Source organism: Aphidius gifuensis, linkage group LG3 (genome assembly GCF_014905175.1).
Source record: "Aphidius gifuensis isolate YNYX2018 linkage group LG3, ASM1490517v1, whole genome shotgun sequence".
NCBI lineage: Eukaryota > Metazoa > Arthropoda > Insecta > Hymenoptera > Braconidae > Aphidius > Aphidius gifuensis.
Genome location: NC_057790.1, coordinates 21,347,050 through 21,368,986, shown reverse-complemented (window position 1 = coordinate 21,368,986; position 21,937 = coordinate 21,347,050). Strand labels below are relative to the sequence as shown.

Here is a 21,937-nt window from a genome sequence, read left to right as displayed (position 1 = left end):
CATATATATATAAATTTAACAAAAAAAAAATAGATAAAAAAAAGAGCTAAATTTTATGAAAAAAAAAAAAAAAAAAAATTATATATATAATGTAACACGTTTCTATATAACCACTGACAAATTACACTCGATAATTCATAAAAGACATGTGTGTGAACAAGACCTAATTCCTTAAAAAATGAGAGGCCCATTTAAATTTAATTCACTTTGGCAGTTGATAATACATCAACATAAATAATTCTTGTCTCAACATAATAGTGAATATTGAATGTTTTTTTTTTTTTCTTCATTTTGTTCTATATTTATTCAAACGTAAATGATTTTCATTGAGTTTTTTAAAAATGGTTTTTTAAGTAATGGAATATCTAATTGAATTGTTGAAAAATTATTTATATTATGCTGAGAAGATTGAGACATAACAATAAACAAATATATATATATATGTATTTATTTCTTTCAATGTCAGTATTCTAATACTGTAAAAGTAATAAATATATGTGAATATATATATATATAAGAGTTGAGACTTTAAGAGGGAAGAACCTCAACAACCAACAAAGACACATAATTTGCTGGATGGTAATGTATGGGTGAAACTAATTACCGGGGAATGCAGTCTCTTCCATCAAGAGACTTTTTTTTATTTCAGCTTGAATTTAACTCATTCTTCCATCCAGTTTTTAAAGTCGTAGTGGACCTCTACTCTCATTCTTCTTTATAAATATACTGATTCAACTACCTGTTATCTATTTTTTAAATATACAAATTTCCTCATTCAACAATAAGGAAATAAAATAATTATTATATATTTTTCATGAATTTGTAATTAATTTATTTTTTTACTTGTTGATATTTTTGTTGTGGCATATTTTCTACCTGTTTTTTTTTTTTTTTTGGGATATTTTTATTCAGTATATTGTGACCATGATATTTAACTTTCCTATTATTTATTAATAATAATAACAACTACTGTTTGGTATAGTATCAGATATAATAATGGTTTAAGCAATTTATGATTAAATCTTTTGATTTTATTTCATGGTGTATAGCTATTATTTAAATTATTTTCCAGATATTATTTTTTTTTGTATTGTTATCAATGTGGTATATCAATTTTAATATTGCATTTACGTATATACTTTTATAAATTGTTAAATAGTAAAAAAAAATGAATGTAATATGTAATTCTAGGTATTTCGCATCGACTAATATACCGCAATTCCGAGACACTTTAAAATGTATATAGAAAATAAATGAGACACATGATGATGATGGTAAAATCAAGTTTTTTTCTTAAACATCCAACAACAGCAAAAATCGTAAACATTGTTAATTAAAGAAAATCTACAAAACGCGTTGAGAATATTTTAGATTACAAATCAGAAGCATGTAAAAAGCCAGTGACAATGAATATTCTGTATCATTTATATAAGTGATTCCCGGTAACTTGATAAATAAATAAAAACGAAAAAAAAAAAATTAAATAAATAAAACTCTTAATGTACAGTTAATAGGTGATGATAGCAAAAAATTATTTTACCAAGAACTCATGTCACACTTTGTGTAGAGAACAAAAAAAATTTAATTAAATTCAACGACTTTTAATTAAAATCAATTGAAAACTGAAATGAACAAACAAAAGAATCCACAGTATTTTTTTTTCCACAGGGTGAGATGAAAATAAAAATGAATGGTATTCGTCACACGAATCAAAAAAAAAAAAAAACCTATATGTTAGTGATTTTATGGCAAGTCCACGCGAACACCGTTGCAAACATGTCATAAAATTTTATTGGGATAAAGGTTGGCACGATCTGCCAAAGACATTTTCAAGTCACGTTTTATTATATTTTTATTATCAAAATTATAAGTATTTTTTATTTATAAATGAACACGCGTGATCGGGTTAAATCGATCAATCTTTATACATAAAAATATACGCAGTTTATATTTCAGAAAAAAAAAAAATAACTTGATCAATTGATCATTTTTTTTTTCATAATGAAATTAATTATTTTTATATATCTATATTTTTATTTAATTATATAAAAATCTATATTGTATCAATTTTATAAACTAAATAGAGATTTAAAAAAAAAAAAAAATTATTCACGAAACTATCCTATATTATTAAGTTGGCCTGAAGAATTTAAAAAATAAAAAAAAAAAAAAATTAACAAAAGTTTGATGATTGTATGCGTAATGATGCTTTTTTTTTTTACTTCTTTTTTGAAGACACAAGGCAAAATCAGCAGCATGCACTTATCATCAAGACCTATATACATTTATTCATGCAAAAAAAAAAAGAAGTTTAATATTTTCACGGGGCGTTTTGGTGTCTGCATCTTTTAAAACGTGTCTTAAGATCATCAAAAAGGTATCTAAAATACTTCTCTCTTCACATCAGCGTTATAATTTGAGGCGGTTTCAGGGAGGTCCCCGGCAGGCACCTTCGTGGCCACCCTGCCCCAAGAAACGGGTTCAATGAAGTCATCAGGCTAGTACCGGACCTGCCACTCTCTGTTATTATGAAACAAGTACCGCGCCACTATATATCGCCAGTCGACATCAACCACCGCAGCTACTGCTATATATATATATATATTTTTTTTTTTTTATAAAATATATATATACACTTTATGTTCTATTTTTTCAATGACTTTTCATACATCTATTTTTATTTTCAGACCAACACCTATAGCCTCAACACAATAATAAATATATACACAGATAAAAATTACGTGTCCACAAAAAAACACTTCAAATTCCACTGTAATTGAGCATATAATTTTTCTCAAATGAATATAATTTTCTACGATTCAAGATTTTCTTTATTTTCACATTTAAAAAACAGGATTTTTTAATTTTTTTTTTTTTTTATTCCTCCATAATTTTATTCTTCAAATAAATGTATATTTTTTAAAATTTATTTTCTAATAGAAAGCACAACATTTTATCTTAAACATTAATTGGTTGAAAAAAAAATTTATTAATGTCAATAAAAATTGAAAGGAAATATATAAAAATGTACAGTGCAACTTTTCAACTATTCATGACGACTAATTGTGCAAGTTATTTCATATTTTTTTTTAATTCAATAGATATTATTTTGCTTGGAATTTTATCATCGAACAAATAAATTAAAGAGAATCTTAATTTTATGAAAACTCGATTTATTTTAATTATATTTTTATCTTGAAATTTATATATATAAATAATTGTATCCTTTAAAAATTAATTTCAATAAAAATTATAATTAAATTCAAATAAAATATATATAAATCTAAATACATATACATGTTTATTCTTGTTTCATCTAAATTCTTCGAATATCCCATTATTTAAAATAATAACCATGAAGATGATGTTTAACTGAAATATGGACAAAAAAAAAAAAAAAAACTTTTTCACGATGGAATCTTGCTGATTACCAAGAATTTGCGAGACTAATTCAGACATTTTTTTATACAGAGCTAAAAAAATTGACCAAAATTAAAAAAAAAAAAACCATGGTGTGGTCTTTAAAAAAAAAAAAATCTAAATCATTTCACGCCCGGAAAATCAATATATTCACATTGGCATTGAATGCATATAAACCCAACTCATCTTGAATTTTCAGTTTAAAAAAAAAAACGGAAGCGAATGAATAATGAACAAATAGGTTGTAGGAACAAAACTATGAAATAAAAAAGAAGAAGAAGATGAAGAAGATGAAAAAAAAAGGTAAAAAATAGAGAAGATCAGAGAAAAAACGGGGAAAGAAAAGAAGAATGAATAAAGAAATGGTTGCATGAGAATTTTGATGCTTTTACATCCTTGTTTAGCATCACTGAGGTCTGTATCATCTTCTTTTAAACCATCGAAACTATCGGCTTCGTGTGAAGTCCAAAAAGGATCCATTATATATCTCATAGCATTCGCCCCTTCCATCTATACTCCAATACCATCATCATCATCATCATCATCATCATTATCATCATCATCATCATCATCATCATTGGGTGCATTTTTAAGGTGTATATAAAAGCCATATTCACATACACCTTAATCTTTTTATTTATTTATTTTCTTCAATCATATACTCGTGTTGTTTTTTTATCATTTTTAAATTTTCGTATATATATCTTTATTTTCATTTATACCCTTAATTTTTTTTTCACCATCATCATCATCATCATCGCGTATATACATGTCTATATAAGAACATATATATGTATAGTGTTAAACTACATATTGGCAAAACTGTAGACCCAAAAAAAAAAAAGGAATAAAAAATATATATATAAATAAATGACGAGGAGGAGTACGCAATAGTGTAGTGCGTGCTGGATCGCAAGTTGAAGGTGTTGGGACCCGTATTAAAGGGGCGGTAACCATCTTGGATGAGGCCCAAATTATGACGTCACAGTAGACCGCACAAGTTGTGAATCAGGTGAGCTGAATACAAAGTGGATTGTTAATTACCAAAATACCATACCACATATCTACGGTTTTCGTCTTGAAATATTTCTTTCTTTAACACATATACTATCGATTTTGTCTCGATGAAATTATACAACACCGGTTGTTTATATGTATACCCTATATATATATCAATAAATATATATCTCTATCTCTATTTATTTATACACATATAAATTATGGAACGCTAATTTACCTAATTGAGGGGCAATCGCTTAAAATACAAAAATAGCTGTAAATATATTTCATCATCATCAGATATTTTTTTTACTTTTTAAAGTTTTCAAAAAAACCATATGGTCAAATGTATTTTAGTCATCATTGATGACTCAATAACAATAATTAAATTTTAAAATGTCTATTTGTAAAAGTAGAAGACAATTATTATTCATTAATTAGTAATTGTTAATTATTTTTGAAAAATAATTGTTTTGATTTTATCTTTATCAAGTGCCTATTTTAACTGACCCAAAAGCAAAAAAAAATATTTGTAAAATATTATATTATTATCAAATATACAGAGAAGGTTGAAAAGAAGGGACAAAATTTATTCAAGATAAGAAATGAAAATAATAAAAATAAAAAGATAATGTAAACTTGACTGATTGAACATGTGAAAAAATAGACAAATATAAAGAAATTTTTTAATTTTTTTTTCAGAGCAGGTTTATAAATGTAAATACATGAGTGTATTCATTATTTGTATAACAAATCCTTTGTAATCCATAGCTAAATACAATTAAAAATTCAAAAATAAAATAAAATAAAATTCTTTACATCTCAAAAAATAAAAGTGTCGATAAATAATTTTAATTTTTTTTTTTTTTTTTTTGATAAGTAAGTTTACACGGTGTATAAAATTGTTGAGTTTAACTTTTTATATTTTATTTAAAATGATGAATGAAATATTTCAAAGGTACAAAGGCATTTATAGAAAAGCTCTTATCTCAAATTTTGCTTGTTTGGGGTCTAACGAAAAACCGAGAAACCCTCAACACAAAAAAAAAAAAAAAAGGTAAAATAAAAAAGCGGAAATGAGAGGAAAAAAAAAAAAAAGCTATTTTCTCATTTGTTTTTATCTCTCAACCTTGAACACCTACATGGTCATAAAGATAGTGCGTGGGTCCTCGATTGTTTGTTTCGGTATATTAGACACAGGTGAATTTCGAAGGGCTTCAATGCCGAAAAGGAAAAACATTTTTTAACAGGCAATATTGCACTTAAGTTTTCCTTTTTTTTATTTTTATTATGTACACACTATTTTTCCAAAATTCCCATGTTTTTTTTTATTGCCATTTTATTATTTATTTCCTGGACGTTGTAAAAAAAAAAAAATCTTTTTTTTTTTTTATTGCTGATGGTCAACAGACGAAAGTGTTTTTTTTTTTTTTTTCTTTTTCATTCATTATTTTTTGCCTGTCGAAAGTAAGAAATAAATGTCTGGTATTTTTTTCCTTTTTACATTCAAAAAATTTAAACAAAAAATAGACAAGTATCAATTCTTGACAATACACTAAAAAAAACATTATAATAACAGAATTATAATTTTTTTTTGTATAGATATATAAGTCGTTAATCTGAAGAAGCAGTTTCGTGCATTGAAGCAAAATCATTCAGTTGATAATACCACTTTAGCATGAATGAAATTTCTTGGTTTTCTTTATAAGATTATTCCATTTTCAAAAAAAAAAAAAGAAGCAGGTAAAAAAAAATGAATGAATAGATTTTTTTTTTTTTTAAACATTTTTTTTCATTAATTTTTTTTTTTCAATAATCAAAATGTTAAAAAAATAATTTAAAAAAAGATAAATAAGTTCCCACAGATTAAAGTCTCAGTATAAAATTTAATACGTCATGTTTTTACTTTCCAATGAATTAATCGATCATATTATTATCGAATGATTTCGTGTGGTCGATCAAATCACGTCATATACACATTAATAAATATATTATCATAATAAAAAAAAAAGGAAAAAAAAAAGTAGTCATCGCAAATTAATACTAAATATGCAATTTATTATTATAATGTTGTGTTTCACGATTAATGAATATATTTTATAAAACATTTATTTTTTTGACTAAAAAATATTTTGGTAATTAAAAGAGTCGAGACTGGCAAATTTGTTGATCGTTGGATCTCTCTTTCTTTATCATTATATTATCTTTATTTATTTTTTTCGAATACCGTTGGGACCCCGACTGGCTACCACACATGAATTAATTACAAAATCATTCTTGTATATATATATAAAACGCATAATATTTCTAGGCGTCGACGGAGAATAACGACGGTACAAACGAGTATTTATGGCACTACTTGGCTTTATATTACGCCTCATTTGAACCTACAGTTTTAGATTGATTAGCCTCCATCAAAACATTATCATCGTCAAATGATTTACCTCACTAATTTTTTTATTTTTACTACAAACATAACTCAAATTTTTATTTTTTATTTTTTTCATATATATGCATTAATTTCTTGATTTTTGTTTATTACTTAAATTTATATATTTTTGTAAAAATAATAATCAAGTATTATAATAAATTTTTAATATAAATTTAAGTTTGTTTTATTTATTTATTATTGTAATATATAATTAACTGACGAACTGTCACTAATCGTTATTATACTGCATGTATAATTAATCCTTGAATTTTACAACCGCATGAGATCACTTTTGTCAAAACATGTCTGCGAATTAATACATCGTATATATACATATATCGATCGAAGAAACATGAATAACACAAAGTGTTAATTACAAAGATATTGTAAATTTTCTTTTTCATCTTTTTGATGGTAATTCAGATTTTATCATCAAGAAAAAAAATAATAAATGAAAAAACAAGATGCTATTAGCTGATTGCATTTTTCAACTTTATATATTAAATTATAATTAGTTAATTAATTTTTTTTTATTATAAAAATTTACCAAATTTAATAATATCCTTAACGAAAAAATAATAAAAAAAAAAAAAGAAGATATATTTTTAAAAATATTTTTAAAGTGGCGCTTATAGTTTAAAAAAAAAAAAAAAATTTATCAAAGGGTTTATGAAAATTCCAAAGATGTATAATTGACGATTATCCAGATGAGAAAATCTTTTTAATAATCCCATCATATGAATGAAATTTTTAAACAATAATTTTAAGATTTTGAAAATTTTTTTTTGATATGCCTTGAAATGATCCTGTAAAGGAGATTAGTCAAAAGCAACAAGCAAGTACAAGAGAACAACACTTTTTATGCCATTGATCAATGAAAATAAAAAATAAAAAAAAATGTATATCACGCACGGACGATTGCTAACAAGTGGCTTTTTGCATTTAAGTTATGTTTGATGAAGCGAATGCAGCTAGTGAATAAAGAATAAATATGGTACCGTGTGTTTTTTCATGTAAACAATATATAACAAGACGCATTTATTTTTACGTGAAACATATTTCTATTTTGTTGTTGTTTTTTAAGGAAAATTTTTAGTCTAAAGAAACACAAGGGGGTGATTGAAAACGATACTATATACCATTTTTTTCATCACCATCATCGACACACAATGTTTACAAGAAGATCAGATGAGATCAAACTGACAGACTTGAGTTTCCCGTCAAGAGGATTATTTTGGTATTGATGCGACACAATAAGGCGGGTATATTTGATGGTGTATTATTATATTTAAAATTTATATATATATTTTTTTTTTTATACCTTGCAGATGTGCTAAGCTATAATCGACCCCATCACCCAGTTACAATTTTAAGGATAATTAAACATAAGGTATGCTTTGCCGTTTCCTGTTTGGTTTTAGGGACTTTTTTTTTTTTTTATATTCAAGAATGGATCTGCAGATCAATGGGATGCTTCATCATATACATATATATTTATTTTTTTTTCAGTCAAAAAAAATTCATACGTGATTTTTTTTTTCACAAATATATTATTATTATATTTTTATAATTTTTAAAAATTTTATATATTCAAAAAGAATAAATAAAAAAAAAAAAAACGTCTTTCAAAATTTTATTATATATTAAAGTTTAAAATATTTAATTAAAAAAAAAAAAAAATTTATATTCAATATAACCATGTTTAAATTTTTGTTATTTCAATGGCGAAACATGATAATAATTTTTTTTTTTTTTTACATTATTAAATTGAAGTTCCCATGTCATCGAAAATTACAGGGTCCAAACAGCCGGATAATAACAATCATTGAATAATTTCAGGCATTTTAACGTGCCAGCGATACGATCCTTTAAATTTTCTACTACCAATTTTCATTCTTATATATATATTTTTTATAATTTATTTATTTTTTTTATTTCTAAATAGCTTTTTCGTTTATTCTACTCAATTCCGGCTCATTCACACGAGCGTGGGATGATCCATTGAGCAATATATTTATTTATTGTTTTCATGATACAACGGTGTACACTCTAAACGCCCAAAAAATATATTTAAAAAAATCTTTTTACTAATTTTGAAAGAAGAAGGCGTGACAACGACATATGTATGTTTTATATTTCATTGAAATATAATTTACTAGAGCTTGCACATAATGGCTAATAAGGGGTTTGGCAATTTAAAAATTTTGTCAGGCATTGATTTATAAATATTTATCAAAGAATTTAATATAGACTATACTACACCGGTGTTTTCTTATAAATATTTAATTATAGATTTACTTAAACAATTGTCATCTATATTTATTATTATTATATTTATTAAACTTTTAGTTGAGCAATTATTAAATTTAAATAAAAAAATATTTTATCATCTTTGAAAATAAATAAAAAGAAAAGTATTTTATATTTTTTTTTTGTTAATATATAAAATTTAATTTAAAGAGAATATAGATTGAAAGAGTAACTCAGAGTATATATAGAGAAAGCGTTTTCTCATTGAGGAATGCATTATTAAAGCATTCCATGCTTGGCAAAGGCACCCCGTTGAATATACCGAGGGATAAAACCAACGTTAAAAATATAATAAAAATAATATATAACAAAATTTTAATTCATACTTAAATATTTTTGATCCAATATACCACATCATACTTCTCATAACTTAACAAGTATTTACTAGATAATATAATTTAATAAATCCTTTGAATAACCAATAAAAAAAAAAAAAAAGTTTAAAAAAAAATTAAAACATAATATTGAATATCAATATTTTATAATAATAATTAAAAATTTATTATTCAACCAATATATTGTCTACGTGAGGAAAAAAAAACTTTAAATTTTAAATTAATGTATGATATTTTTTAATGAAATAATAATATGGTAATTAATATTTTTTAATTAATAAATATATATACCTTAATTAGTCATTTACGAAAAAAAAAAGAGAACAAAAAATTGGGAAACGTTTTAATAAATTATCTTATCCATTTTGATAGTCGTAAAACACGTCGTGAAAATTCTTACAATCAATAAAAGTTGAGTGAATTGATTTCACCATAAGGAGTCATGCTGTCATGTACTTTGTTTTTGTGACTTCCGGTCCCTCTGTGTCTTTAACTCGTCATCTCTTCACCGCGTTTTTACGGTTATAAATTCCAATGGTATTTATTTATTTTTATTATTTTAAAAAAAATTTTTTTTTTTATCTGTTTGCGGTCTTTTAGTTATAAAGATATACGTCTTCATAATCGCGACACATTCACTCTCACGTATCGTGACAATTCTCAATTTATTTCTCATCCTGTCCATCGACTTTCGTTCAATCACATATCCAACATATTTATCGTTTTTTTTTTTTTTTTATTTCCATCCGATTAAATAATAAATTCTGAACTTTTTTTAAATATTATTTTTCATATATAATTATCTCGTCATTTTTTTTTTTTTTTGTTTACATCTTTAGTAAAAGAAAAAAATAAAAAGGGTCATTTAAAATTTTTATATTATTTTGCAAAAGAATTTGTTTTTATAAAAAAATCTTACAAGGTTAAAAATAAAATAATTTAAAACAAAGATTTTTTTTTTTTCAACAATAATAAAAAAAATATTTTTTGAAATAAAACTATTAATTTTGTAATTTTACAAAGAATCTGATGATTGCAGAACGAATCCATGAAGGTATAAAAAAAAAATTAAGACTACCCACGAAGTTTACCAAACGATTTCATGGATTTTTTTTCCTAATTTTTATTATTTATTTATATTTTTTTTACTATTGATTTTCAATCAGTGTCGATTGGATTTTGTTGATTTTTTTTTTATTTCATATACTCCATGAATTTCTTGCACCATTGAGCACGTCTTAATTTATATATTAGCTATACAGCAAAACAAGAGATGAATATACGCTTATGGCAATCAAAAAAAAAACATAAATAAATATATATTTATACATATTATGAGTGGTGTATATTTATACTATTACACACACGCGATATATAAATATTCATAAAGCAATATCATCAGTTTCCATAAAAACAAATTTTATGGAAGTTCAATTAGCAACATGATCTACCTACATATTATTGGTCCACTTAATATATTTATATTATATAAATAATATAATTAAAAATTTAATATATTATCTTAATTATTATGACTTATTTATGTTTACGCCCACAATATTATTATCATGCAAATATTATTATTCACATTAATGGCTATACATAAATTAAACTACTTTTCTCGTCAGCTTTTATTTAATTTACATTTAATTTATATATGTATTAATAATAGTTATTATTGAAATAATTAAAAAACATGTCACTGTACTTTAGTTGAATATGCAAAATATATATTTTTTAAACTGTCATTTTAACTGACACGTTGATTGATCAGTGTCAACTTATCAGTATTGCAACAAAACGACTTGACAATTTATTTCAAACGGTACTAAAATTTCCATCTTAAAATCACAATAAAATAGATTAAAAAATTGCTAAACTCACCATTATTGCAGTTGATGATGAGGGTTTTAGATTGAAGACATTGAAGTGGTTGGCTTGTCCAACTAAATTCATATTACCTGCAACAAAAATTCGACAAAAAAATTAGTAAAAAATGTCAAATGATGATTGAAAATATATTGAAAGAACCGTTGGATAATAATTTGGTTGGAACAATTTATATTTCATTAAAAATAAGGTATATAAATTGTAATTATTTGCGTATTGTTGTATATACATGAATTGATTATGCTGATGCATACATACATGAGAGCAATGAATGCGGCAAAGGGCTAAATAATAATCGAGGGTTCACAGTATGATCGTTTGATCTCGGGAACCACGTGGCATTAAGAGTATCATCATCATCATCTACATCATCATCAACAACAACATAGTGATGAGAAAGGGGGAATATTGTAGAGCAAGGACATAATATACAAACGGGATATTGGTTTGATTGCTAATCACCTCAGGCAGACAATCATCCCCAATGAGAAACGATGAAATCATTTGCTTCTCTCTTCGAGCATTTGCACTCGAGCCATTCATTCATTTTTATCATATTCATTCATCCCCCATCAACTTTATAAAATTAAATTTAAAATATTTATATTACAACTAATATATATCTATATTTTTGTCTAAAAATAATCATTATTTTTAATGTTTATCAGCAATTTTTATCTGCGGTTTTTTTTCATAATAATAAATATTTATTGGTATATTTTTTTATTTATTTATTTTTGCAAATGAACAAGTGGATTGTAACATGTGTATACAATTGATGATAAATCACACAATTGTGGGATGGAATTTAAGAAGAGAGGGAGAAACATAGCTCCTCCTACTGGACCATATCACGTGATACAAAGCAAACGCCTTCCTACTTTTGTTGAGTAACTCAATCTACATCCAGGGTGTGTTCATCCCCCAGTTCAAATGTAAAATTAAATATATAACTCTTTTTTACCTTTGCATTAAAAAAAAAATCATAATATAATAATAATAGAATTGTTTAATTTAAAACAGCATCATTCATTAATAAATAAATTTTTTTTTCAAATTAAAAAAACAAGTCATGTTGATAATTTAAAAAAGTAAATATATGTATATAAACTTTTGAAAATTGCAAAGACCTTCATATAGAAAAAAAAAAAAAAAAATTACGTTTTAAAAATTCCAATGAAATAAGTACACGTATAAAGAAGAGACAAGTATTTGGTAGCATGTGATGCTATGTGGAGTATCATTGGCTCCATCAAGTAATCATCAAGTTGTATAAATTTTAAAAAATATATAAGGTATTTTATAAAATTGAAATGTATCATCTGATAATATATAGTTGAACATTTTTATATATTACATATGTGTGTATTACTCTGAGGGCATTCAATAAATTATTTTTTTTCTTTTTTCATATTGGTGGATTGAAGTGATACTTCTTCTGCAGTTGATGATGACGATGATGGTGATGATGGTGATGACGATGATGATGATGATGCTGATGACGGTAGTGGTGGAGGTAAAGGTGGAGGCTTATAAGCCATTTGATAAACTCGATGGTAGTGGTAAAAAGAAGGAAATATAATGGTGGGGGTTGATTCCTTGTTTGTGTTACTTCTCTCCTCCTGTATCTTTCCTTTCTCTCCCTATAGGAAGTTAGTTATATATCCTCCCCTCTCTCTTTTCTTTTTAGTTAACAACGAGCAACTGTGCGCACTGAGGTCCATCATAGACAGAGCGATCTGGCTGACAGCTTTGCCAAGACCAAGTGAATCACATTCATCTCATCATCCGGATTGAGTTAAGCAACGTGTTCTATATACTTTCATAATCAAAATATATCATAATAATAACAGTTACTCCGGAAGTATACTTGAGCAAGGAGTAAACAAGTGAAATTATTTGAAATTTTTTTTATTTTTAATTTAGAAAAACTAAATATATTTATTTATAATTATCAAGTTTTAAATTTTATTTTATTGAAATTATGTTTATTATTCAAATTATATTGATGAAAAATTAATGATTATAATTAAAAGGTGTGTAAAAAAAATTTATTACATATACAAAATTTAAATAAATTTAAAAAAAAAAAAAAATTAGAATTATAAGAATACAAGGGAATGAGAAAGAAGAGAAGACAGTGGTGGAGGGAAGGAAAAGAAAACAGAAAAAAAAAAAGAAGGGAAAACGAATTTTAAAATAATTTAACGAAATAAAAAAAAAGAAAATATTGATTTTAATGGAAACTTGTTGATCAAATCAAAAATTGAACGAAAAATCCAAATAATATAAAAACTAAAATAATAATAAAAGAGTTATCATAAATAAACATTGAATAATTTTAATATATTTATAATTTTGATATTTACTTGTGCATGATAATATATATTAATCGGAAGTTTGATTACTAATAAATCAAGGCTACAATCAATTGAGGTGAAAACGAAAAAAAAAAAAAGGTGTAAGACAACTTAGTGGCAATAATAAAATTTGATATGACTTGAAATAAAAAATTAAATTAAATTATAATAAAAATTAATTAAAGTGTTATCAGTCCAAAAGAAAAAAAAAAATAAAAAACTTTTATTAAAAAAAAAAAGCATAATAATAAAAAAGACTTTAAGAAAAGAAAAAAAAAAAAAAGAATAGTCGTGGTGTGTGCTCGCGAGTTTGATATCCTTGGGGTTCTTGAGAAACTCTAGTGGAAAACAACAGTGGATGCACCCAGGCAGATTGCAGCTCTCTCGAACGTTGACGTACGTCAAAGCAGAAGCGCCGTATTGCCCGAGGGCGAATAGTCCTCGACGCGTGCCGCACCACTGATCAGAGGTACCGCCGTGTCTGTACGGTTCGTGACTTGGCCTACGTTATAATGTACGTATATGTATAATATACTTGCTAAGAAGAGATCCAAAAGGGGTCTAACAACACTATTGCCTTGTTGTCCGGGCACTAGGGGTTGCGCTCGTTACATCAGATCTTTTTTTTTTTTTATTTTTCTTTCTTGTTCTCTTCATCATTGTCATTCTTTTCATCATCATCACTATCATTTTTGCAACTTAAATTGAAGGAGACATATATAGTAACTTGAAATAGACAAAACGAAAAATTGACTTTTAAAAAATTTGAGTTATATTAATAGGTCAATATAATAAATTGGCGATATTGCCAAATTATTATTTTTTATTTCCAAAATTTAATCAATTTGTAATGTTTTTTTTTTTCTCTTGAATTTTTGGGGTATCATGAACATCGTGTTCATACTCTTGCACATATTTTCGTAATGACTTGAAAATAATTCGGTGATTTTTTCTTTGTGATTTCTTGTATATTCAGTTGTCTTTTATTTTTTTTCAACGTTAATTTTAGCTAATTGATAAAATAACAATGTACGAAATAACGTGGGATACAAAATAAAATTATAGTTATAATTTCATTTTGAAATTTGACTTATCGAAAGATTATATTATATTTCTCCAGGAAAAAATAATAAACATATACCCATAAAGTGTATTTATATATTTAACGATTGTCTTAAATCCAAGAACTATATTGAGTTATTAATAAAATTTGTCATTGCTTTGATTTATCGATACAATAAATTATATATACTTGTTATTTTAAGCAGAATCAGAAAGGAGCCACACCGACGGCGATGACAGGATGCCTTTGAATCGGACACGTGTCCCAAACAAATGTTGGCTTAATATTTGCAACAGGCTGCCAACAATTATACTGCTCATACTACTTTTTGCTGAAAGCAGACGGTGAGTTTTTTTTTAAATTTTAAACATCAATATATTTTTCCATTGAATGCCCGCATCATTTACTCGGAATTAAATATATAAACCAATATTATACCTTGAATTAAATAAAAAATAAATATAGAAAAATGATTTGTCTCGCAAGCACAAAGTAATTTGTTAACATTATATATACCAAGTGCAAGATGTGGTAATTGTATTATAAACTGGTTCACAAACTCAAATAAACGTTAACAAATTTTTACACACTTAAAAGCATAATATAAATATCTCTCACATCCTTATATGCGTTACAAAGTGAAATACCAATCACCATCATCATCATCATCATTATAATTACAGCAAATGAGCCATTTACATGTATAATTAATACTCACAACGTGGTATATATATATTTTTATTTTTTTTAATTTTCTCTTTGACTTGATTGTTCAATGCTTATATAATTTATATTCTTTCCAATGAAGGATAATGACTTGCAATTTGTTTATTCATCTTAATTATATCACAACTAATTTTTAACAATTAAAACTATGTTTTAATTTTTATTCTTTTTTATTCAAATCATTTAGTTAAATTGTGACAATGACTTGAGGGAGTTTTGAACAATTCATTCACACAATAAGACATTTTTTTTTTGAGCTTAATTAACTCGTTGATAATTATCGATAGAATTCGTTTTTAAAATTTATTTTTTTCTCTGTCTTAATTCTTCTCTCACTTTGGTAATAAATATATATTTTTTTTTTATATAAATTATTATTTTTATTATTTCTTCTGTATTTGATACACACGTATATATAATCCCCCCATTAAATGTGGAATTTTATTCATCGTGTTTTTCTTATTTTGTGCTTGTTGAAATAAAAAAAAATAAATAAATATAAATAAATATAAAGGAATAAAAAAAATATATATATATTTTACCAAAGAGGGTAAATAAAAGACTGAGTTGGTGATTATATATACAAAAAGGGGTATGAGTTAAGTTTATACGCCATCTTGAATTCTTTTGCAACCTCTGGGATTATTACAAAAATGCAAGACATGCGCGATAGCGTTCTTTCTACCGTTCTGATATGCACCTCACTTCAACAACCACGATACTGCATTACTTTTGTAAAATTTTAATTTTTTTTTTTTTTTTATTTAAAAAACAATCAACATATGTCTTATTCACTTTTAAATTTATTAAATTATTTCTTCATTTTTTCATTTCTTTAAATTTAATTACCAGTAATAATTAAAAATTTATTATTTAATTGAAATAAAAATGCATGCAAAAAATTCAATCATCTGTAAAATGCAGTTGTATATTTAAATTAGATGATTGTATTTAAAAAAAATATGTCATTTTCAATGTTCAAAGAAAATTAACCCTTTTTTTTGTCAACCCTTTTTACAATGATTACTCATTGTCAGTTAAATTACTGTATTTTTCATCAGCACGTGTCACAAAATTAAAATAAAAAAATTTTTTAATTCTCATTAAACACAGTAAAAGCTTTTTGAAAAAAAAATAAAATATATATTTAACACACTGAATGATAAAATAAATTAAAAATAAATCAACAACAACAACAACAACCAGTTATATCAAAAAAAAAAAAATTAAAAAATTAAATGAGTGTACATAAGACGATCGTTCACGAAGCACAATTTGAGATACCTGAGAGTCGGTATTCATGTGGCAATTTGTTGAACTCACATTGGATCATTAATTTGCTTTTGGTTAATCATCAATAGTGCAAAAGATAAGCGCAATGTTGTACCGGTTAATGATACCTCTCAATAATCCAAAAAAATGCCTCGAATATTTTTAAACATAAATAAAATTTTAAAAAAACAACAAAAATAAATTTACAACATTTGAAATTCTTATATTTTTGGAACAGTTGTGATTCATTTTCATGAAATAAATATACCAAAGATATTTTTTTACACCTTGAATTTAAACTTTTTCAAGAATTAAAAAATAAAAAAATTTCTTATATAAATGTGACGTATTTATTTAATATATATATAACAAATATTTAATACGTCATATTTAAAAATAAAAAAAGTATTTTCAATTTATAATTTTCAATAAGTCAAGGTTTTGATATTGTATGCATGCCTGTTTGTCTGTTTCACATCATCAACTAGAATTATAGTCAGTAAAGGCCAAACAAGAGGTCAATGTATTTTAGAATATAGTTACAAATTATGATAAGATATACTCTTAGTATTATCTTAAGTATAATTTTCAATTTATTTTTTTTAAATATGGTTATTGATGAATCAATAATTCATGATAAATATATTTATCATGGTTATAATAACAGAAGGGTTTAACTGCCAAAAATCTTGCAAGTTAAAAAATATACTAAACATCTTTTTTTTAAGTTATTTAATTTGGTATTTAAAAAAAAAAAAATGTGCTATATTATTTAAAAATTATTGTCAACAGTGCAACAAATCTGATGAGTAATTCAATCGACAATTGGGTCAGTGGTAGTGCTGTTGTATGCAATGGAATACCAGGTTTAACCAAAGAACAAAGAGATTTGTGTTATGGAAATCCAGATGTAACTGTTGCTGCATTACGAGGTTTACAAATAGCAATATCAGAATGTCAACATCAATTTACATGGCATAGATGGAATTGTTCATCATTAACAGCAAATAGTAGAACACAAAAAAGCAATGTTTTACTACAAAGAGGTTTGTTAATTTAAAATAATATAAATTACATTAAAACTAGTTGAATTAAATTTCAAATATGATGTTTAACAACAATGTAAAAATTGTAGTTTAAAATATTTTCTTGTATACAAAAGCTGGTTGTAGGCATGTACAGCATTATGAACAAAAAAATTTTAAAAAAATTGGTAACAGTGAAGAAAACAAGTACACGCACCGTTTCTGTGCGAAGAGACAACACACATGACCTGAAACATTAAAGAGACCAAGTATCCATCTGTGGATGTGTTGGATCTCTGTTTATGTATTTGTATGCATTCGAAGTAGATGTGATGTGTCAGGCATGCACTATCTTTTCTTCTTGATCAGTGTGCACATGCCTTTTTTTTTTTTTTTTACTTCATCTCAGACGTATATCGTACAAAGGCTTCCGTCGAAAAAATCTTAGATTTTATGATACACTTTTTATTTTTTGTACCTTTTATTTTTCATCTTGTGCTATTTCTTTTTTTTTTTTATTTTAAATTATCCTTATTTTTCAATTTCTATGAATTTAAAAATGAAAATATTTATCAACACTTTTGTTGTGTTGTTAAATAAATACTAAGTATATTTAATTTTTTTTGTTATTGTGGTGTGAGTTAATTGGTCGTATTGAACACTCGTCTATCATCAAATTAGATTACCAAAATTATAATAAAATTCCCATTTGAATTATACATAACTTGAGTATTCTGTATTTGATTACGAATTGATTCAACCGGTCCCCCAACAGTTTCAAGTCAAAAGATTGACATTAACTTGATTTTAAGCATGTCACTGAAACGCGTTTTATTTTGACAAAGAATTGAAAATACAAACACTTGAATAATCCTCTTTCCATTTACCTCAATCACATTCCAATTCCAATTTATATTATTTTTATTTATTTTTTTCCAAATATATTTTTTATACTCCAGAAGAACAAAAAGAAAAAGCAAAAGAATAAGAAGAGACAACAGAAAAAGATGGAATAAAAAAAATAAATAAATAAATAAAGACAAAGGTTCCATACGTGATGAATGCCAATGGAAAAAACAAAAGCAAAAAAAAAAAAAAAAAACTCTTACTTTCCATATTAGGCAAGTGATTTCAAGGATCACTCAGTACTTGACTGTGATTATTCGATTTGTATATAACAATTTAACTTGATATTATTTTAAAAATAAATAAATATCATCAGTTAAATATTATTTTGGCATAGATTTATACTTGTTTTTAAGCATCATCATGTGTATCAATCGATATACGACTTGCAATTTGCTAACTCTTGACTTGACGAGTACCAAGTCAACCATGGATATCAACTCTTCATTCTTCTTCTTCTTCTCCTTGTTGTCGTTAAAGTATTTTAAATCTATCTCTGTTATCCTTTCGTTTAAATTTCAACTGAAAGAGACAAGCAAATGTCGTCTTTTCAACTACCTAATTGACAACACTATACAAATACTCGACATTTACATACATCAATCCAATAAATGATGGTTTTTTTTTTCCTTTTATTTTATTTTATTTTTATACCTATATATATTTACTTTGTTTTGTTTTATTTTTAAATTTATATAGGATATCGAGAGACAGCATTTGCTTATGCAATATCAGCAGCAGGTGTTGCACATAATGTTGCAAGAGCATGTAGTATGGGACAATTAATATCATGTGGTTGTGATTCAACAACATACAAAGATAAAACACCAACAAAAGCTGCACGTGGTACACATTGGAAATGGGGTGGTTGTTCACATAATCTTGAATATGGAATGGATTTTTCACGTCAATTTTTAGATACTAAAGAAAAAGCTGGTGATATACAATCAACTGTTAATCTTCATAATAATCAAGCTGGACGTTTGGTAAATATATAAAATTTATTATCATTATATATTTATATATTTAATTGTAAGAGTGAGTTGAAGAAAAAAAAAGAATGATCGTGTTAATAATATAAAATAAAAATAATACCAAAATTAAAAAGTAAATAAATAAGATGAGATAGCTTAAAAAAAAAATAAAGAAACAAAAAAATCATTGAGTATATATATATAAGTAAGAGCAAAGAGAAAAAAAAAATTAAAAAAAATTCCCTTCATCCATCTACACACTATAGCCTCGACGTTATTAAGACGAAGCCTGAGGCTGGACCACCCAGCCATAGACTCATTAACTGTTTTGTATGCGACACCTCTTTGTCTAAAGGAAAGCCAAATTGTATTCTCTCTTTTTATCAACCCTTTCCCACCCTTTCCCCAACAATTCAAACAAAACAAGTCATTCTTTTATCTCATATATACACTATATTATTATAAATTATACATATAAACAAGTTAATTCAATATAATTTTAGCTTATTTATTTTTAATTGTTAATTTTTATTTGAAACGTTTTTTTTTTATTTTTTAGGCTGTTGCAAGTAATATGCAAGTACGATGTAAATGTCATGGTATGTCAGGTTCATGTGAATTAAAAACATGTTGGAAAGTTGCACCTGATTTTCGTGTTGTTGGTAAAACACTTAAAGAACGTTTTCGTGGTGCAATATTAGTTGCACAAAGTAATTTAGGTAATATAACACCATTAACAAGGATACGAGGAAAATCACGTAAACGTCGTCCAGATAGACGTTTTAAAAAAAAACGTCGTGATAATAATAATCATCATAATAATAAACATAATAATAATGAATATAATGTAGGAAAAAATAAAAAAAAAAAACGAGATATGGCTAAGCAACTTTTTTACTATCAAAAATCACCAAATTTTTGTGAAAAGGATCCATATCAGGATATACCAGGCACAGCTGGTCGTAGATGTAATAAAACCAGTCTAAGTGGTGATGGATGTGGATCATTGTGTTGTGGACGTGGTTACAATGTTTTAAGACAAAGAAGAACAGAAAGATGCGGATGCAAATTTCACTGGTGTTGTTTTGTACAGTGTGACAATTGCACTGTCGAAGAATGGATAACAGTATGCAAATAATATTATTATTATTTTGTTTATTCTTATATAAAAAACATAAAAATGCATGGCTTCAACTATATTCAAGTGGATAATTATTATACACATATGAATAATTATTATTTTTTTTTTTTAAAGAAAAAAAAAAAAATAACAATCATGTATACAATCTATTTAAAATGTTAGTAATTTATATTATTATTATTTTATTTAATTACAATTATAATTATTAATTTCATGGAATTAAAAAAAAAAAAAAAAAACTGTAATGAAACCTTTGTCACAGTATTATTAGATAATCGTACTGCAATTTATAAAGATGAAAAAATAAATAAAATAAATATACAAAGTAAATAAGGAAAATTAAAAATAAATATATATGTATTTATTGTGTGTTTGTGTTTGTATAGTATATAAGGTTTCTTTTATACTTGATATATTTATTTTTGTATATAATTTTTTTGATTATTGAATTTATCGATCATTGAGTGATCAAAAATTAATTGTTTTTTTTGTTTAAATTTAGGCTAACTGCAGGTGGTATAAAAAATTATCTGCATGTTCATTTTATTTATATTAAAAGAAAAGGAAAAAAAAAATGATAATAATAAAAAAGTAACATGGTGTATATACTAACTAAACAATGCGATGATATTGAAAAATAAATTTGTTGAGTATAATATCTGATGATAATTAAAAACAACAATAAAAAAATGTGTATATGAGATAAAAAAAAAAATAAAATGGTTAAATAAATAATGTAGTTTTAAGAGAAAAGTAGTCATTGGACTATGTGGCACAAATGTTTTGCACACTGAAGACAAGAATACAGAGAAAATAAACTCAACGGGAAATGAATCAACTTTAAAGCAAGCAAAGAAAACAAGTCAAGGCGGTATTTCTTTGACGCGACACTCGCTTAGCAGCGCGAAGCGTTATAGTATATGATACAAAGTGTCTGTTACAATTTAAAAGAAAAAAAAAATCCCCCAACATCAACAACATCAACGCAACAATAATTCAAGCCTTGAAAATAAAAATTGTAAAAACAAATTTATTTTTTGCACAATGCAACAGTTGTAATAATTTATTAAATATTGTTTTTAATT

General features: G+C 25.2%; 1 protein-coding gene across 2 annotated transcripts; it reads left to right on the top strand.

Moving 5' to 3' along the window:
- Nucleotides 1–13,390: 13,390 nt before the first annotated feature.
- On the top strand, nt 13,391–20,947 carry LOC122852811 (protein Wnt-10b). 2 transcript variants are annotated; one of them, XM_044152877.1, is made up of 5 exons: nt 13,391–13,421; nt 15,014–15,152; nt 17,599–17,852; nt 19,437–19,723; nt 20,271–20,947. In XM_044152877.1, the coding sequence occupies exons 2-5, from the start codon at nt 15,049–15,051 to the stop codon at nt 20,847–20,849; spliced, it is 1,224 nt and encodes a 407-aa protein (XP_044008812.1). In that variant the 5' UTR covers nt 13,391–13,421; nt 15,014–15,048; the 3' UTR covers nt 20,850–20,947. The 2 variants fall into 2 exon arrangements, with proteins under 2 accessions (XP_044008812.1, XP_044008811.1); XM_044152876.1 differs by lacking the exon at nt 13,391–13,421 and adding an exon at nt 13,999–14,259 and having other exon boundaries at nt 20,271–20,946.
- Nucleotides 20,948–21,937: the final 990 nt, after the last annotated feature.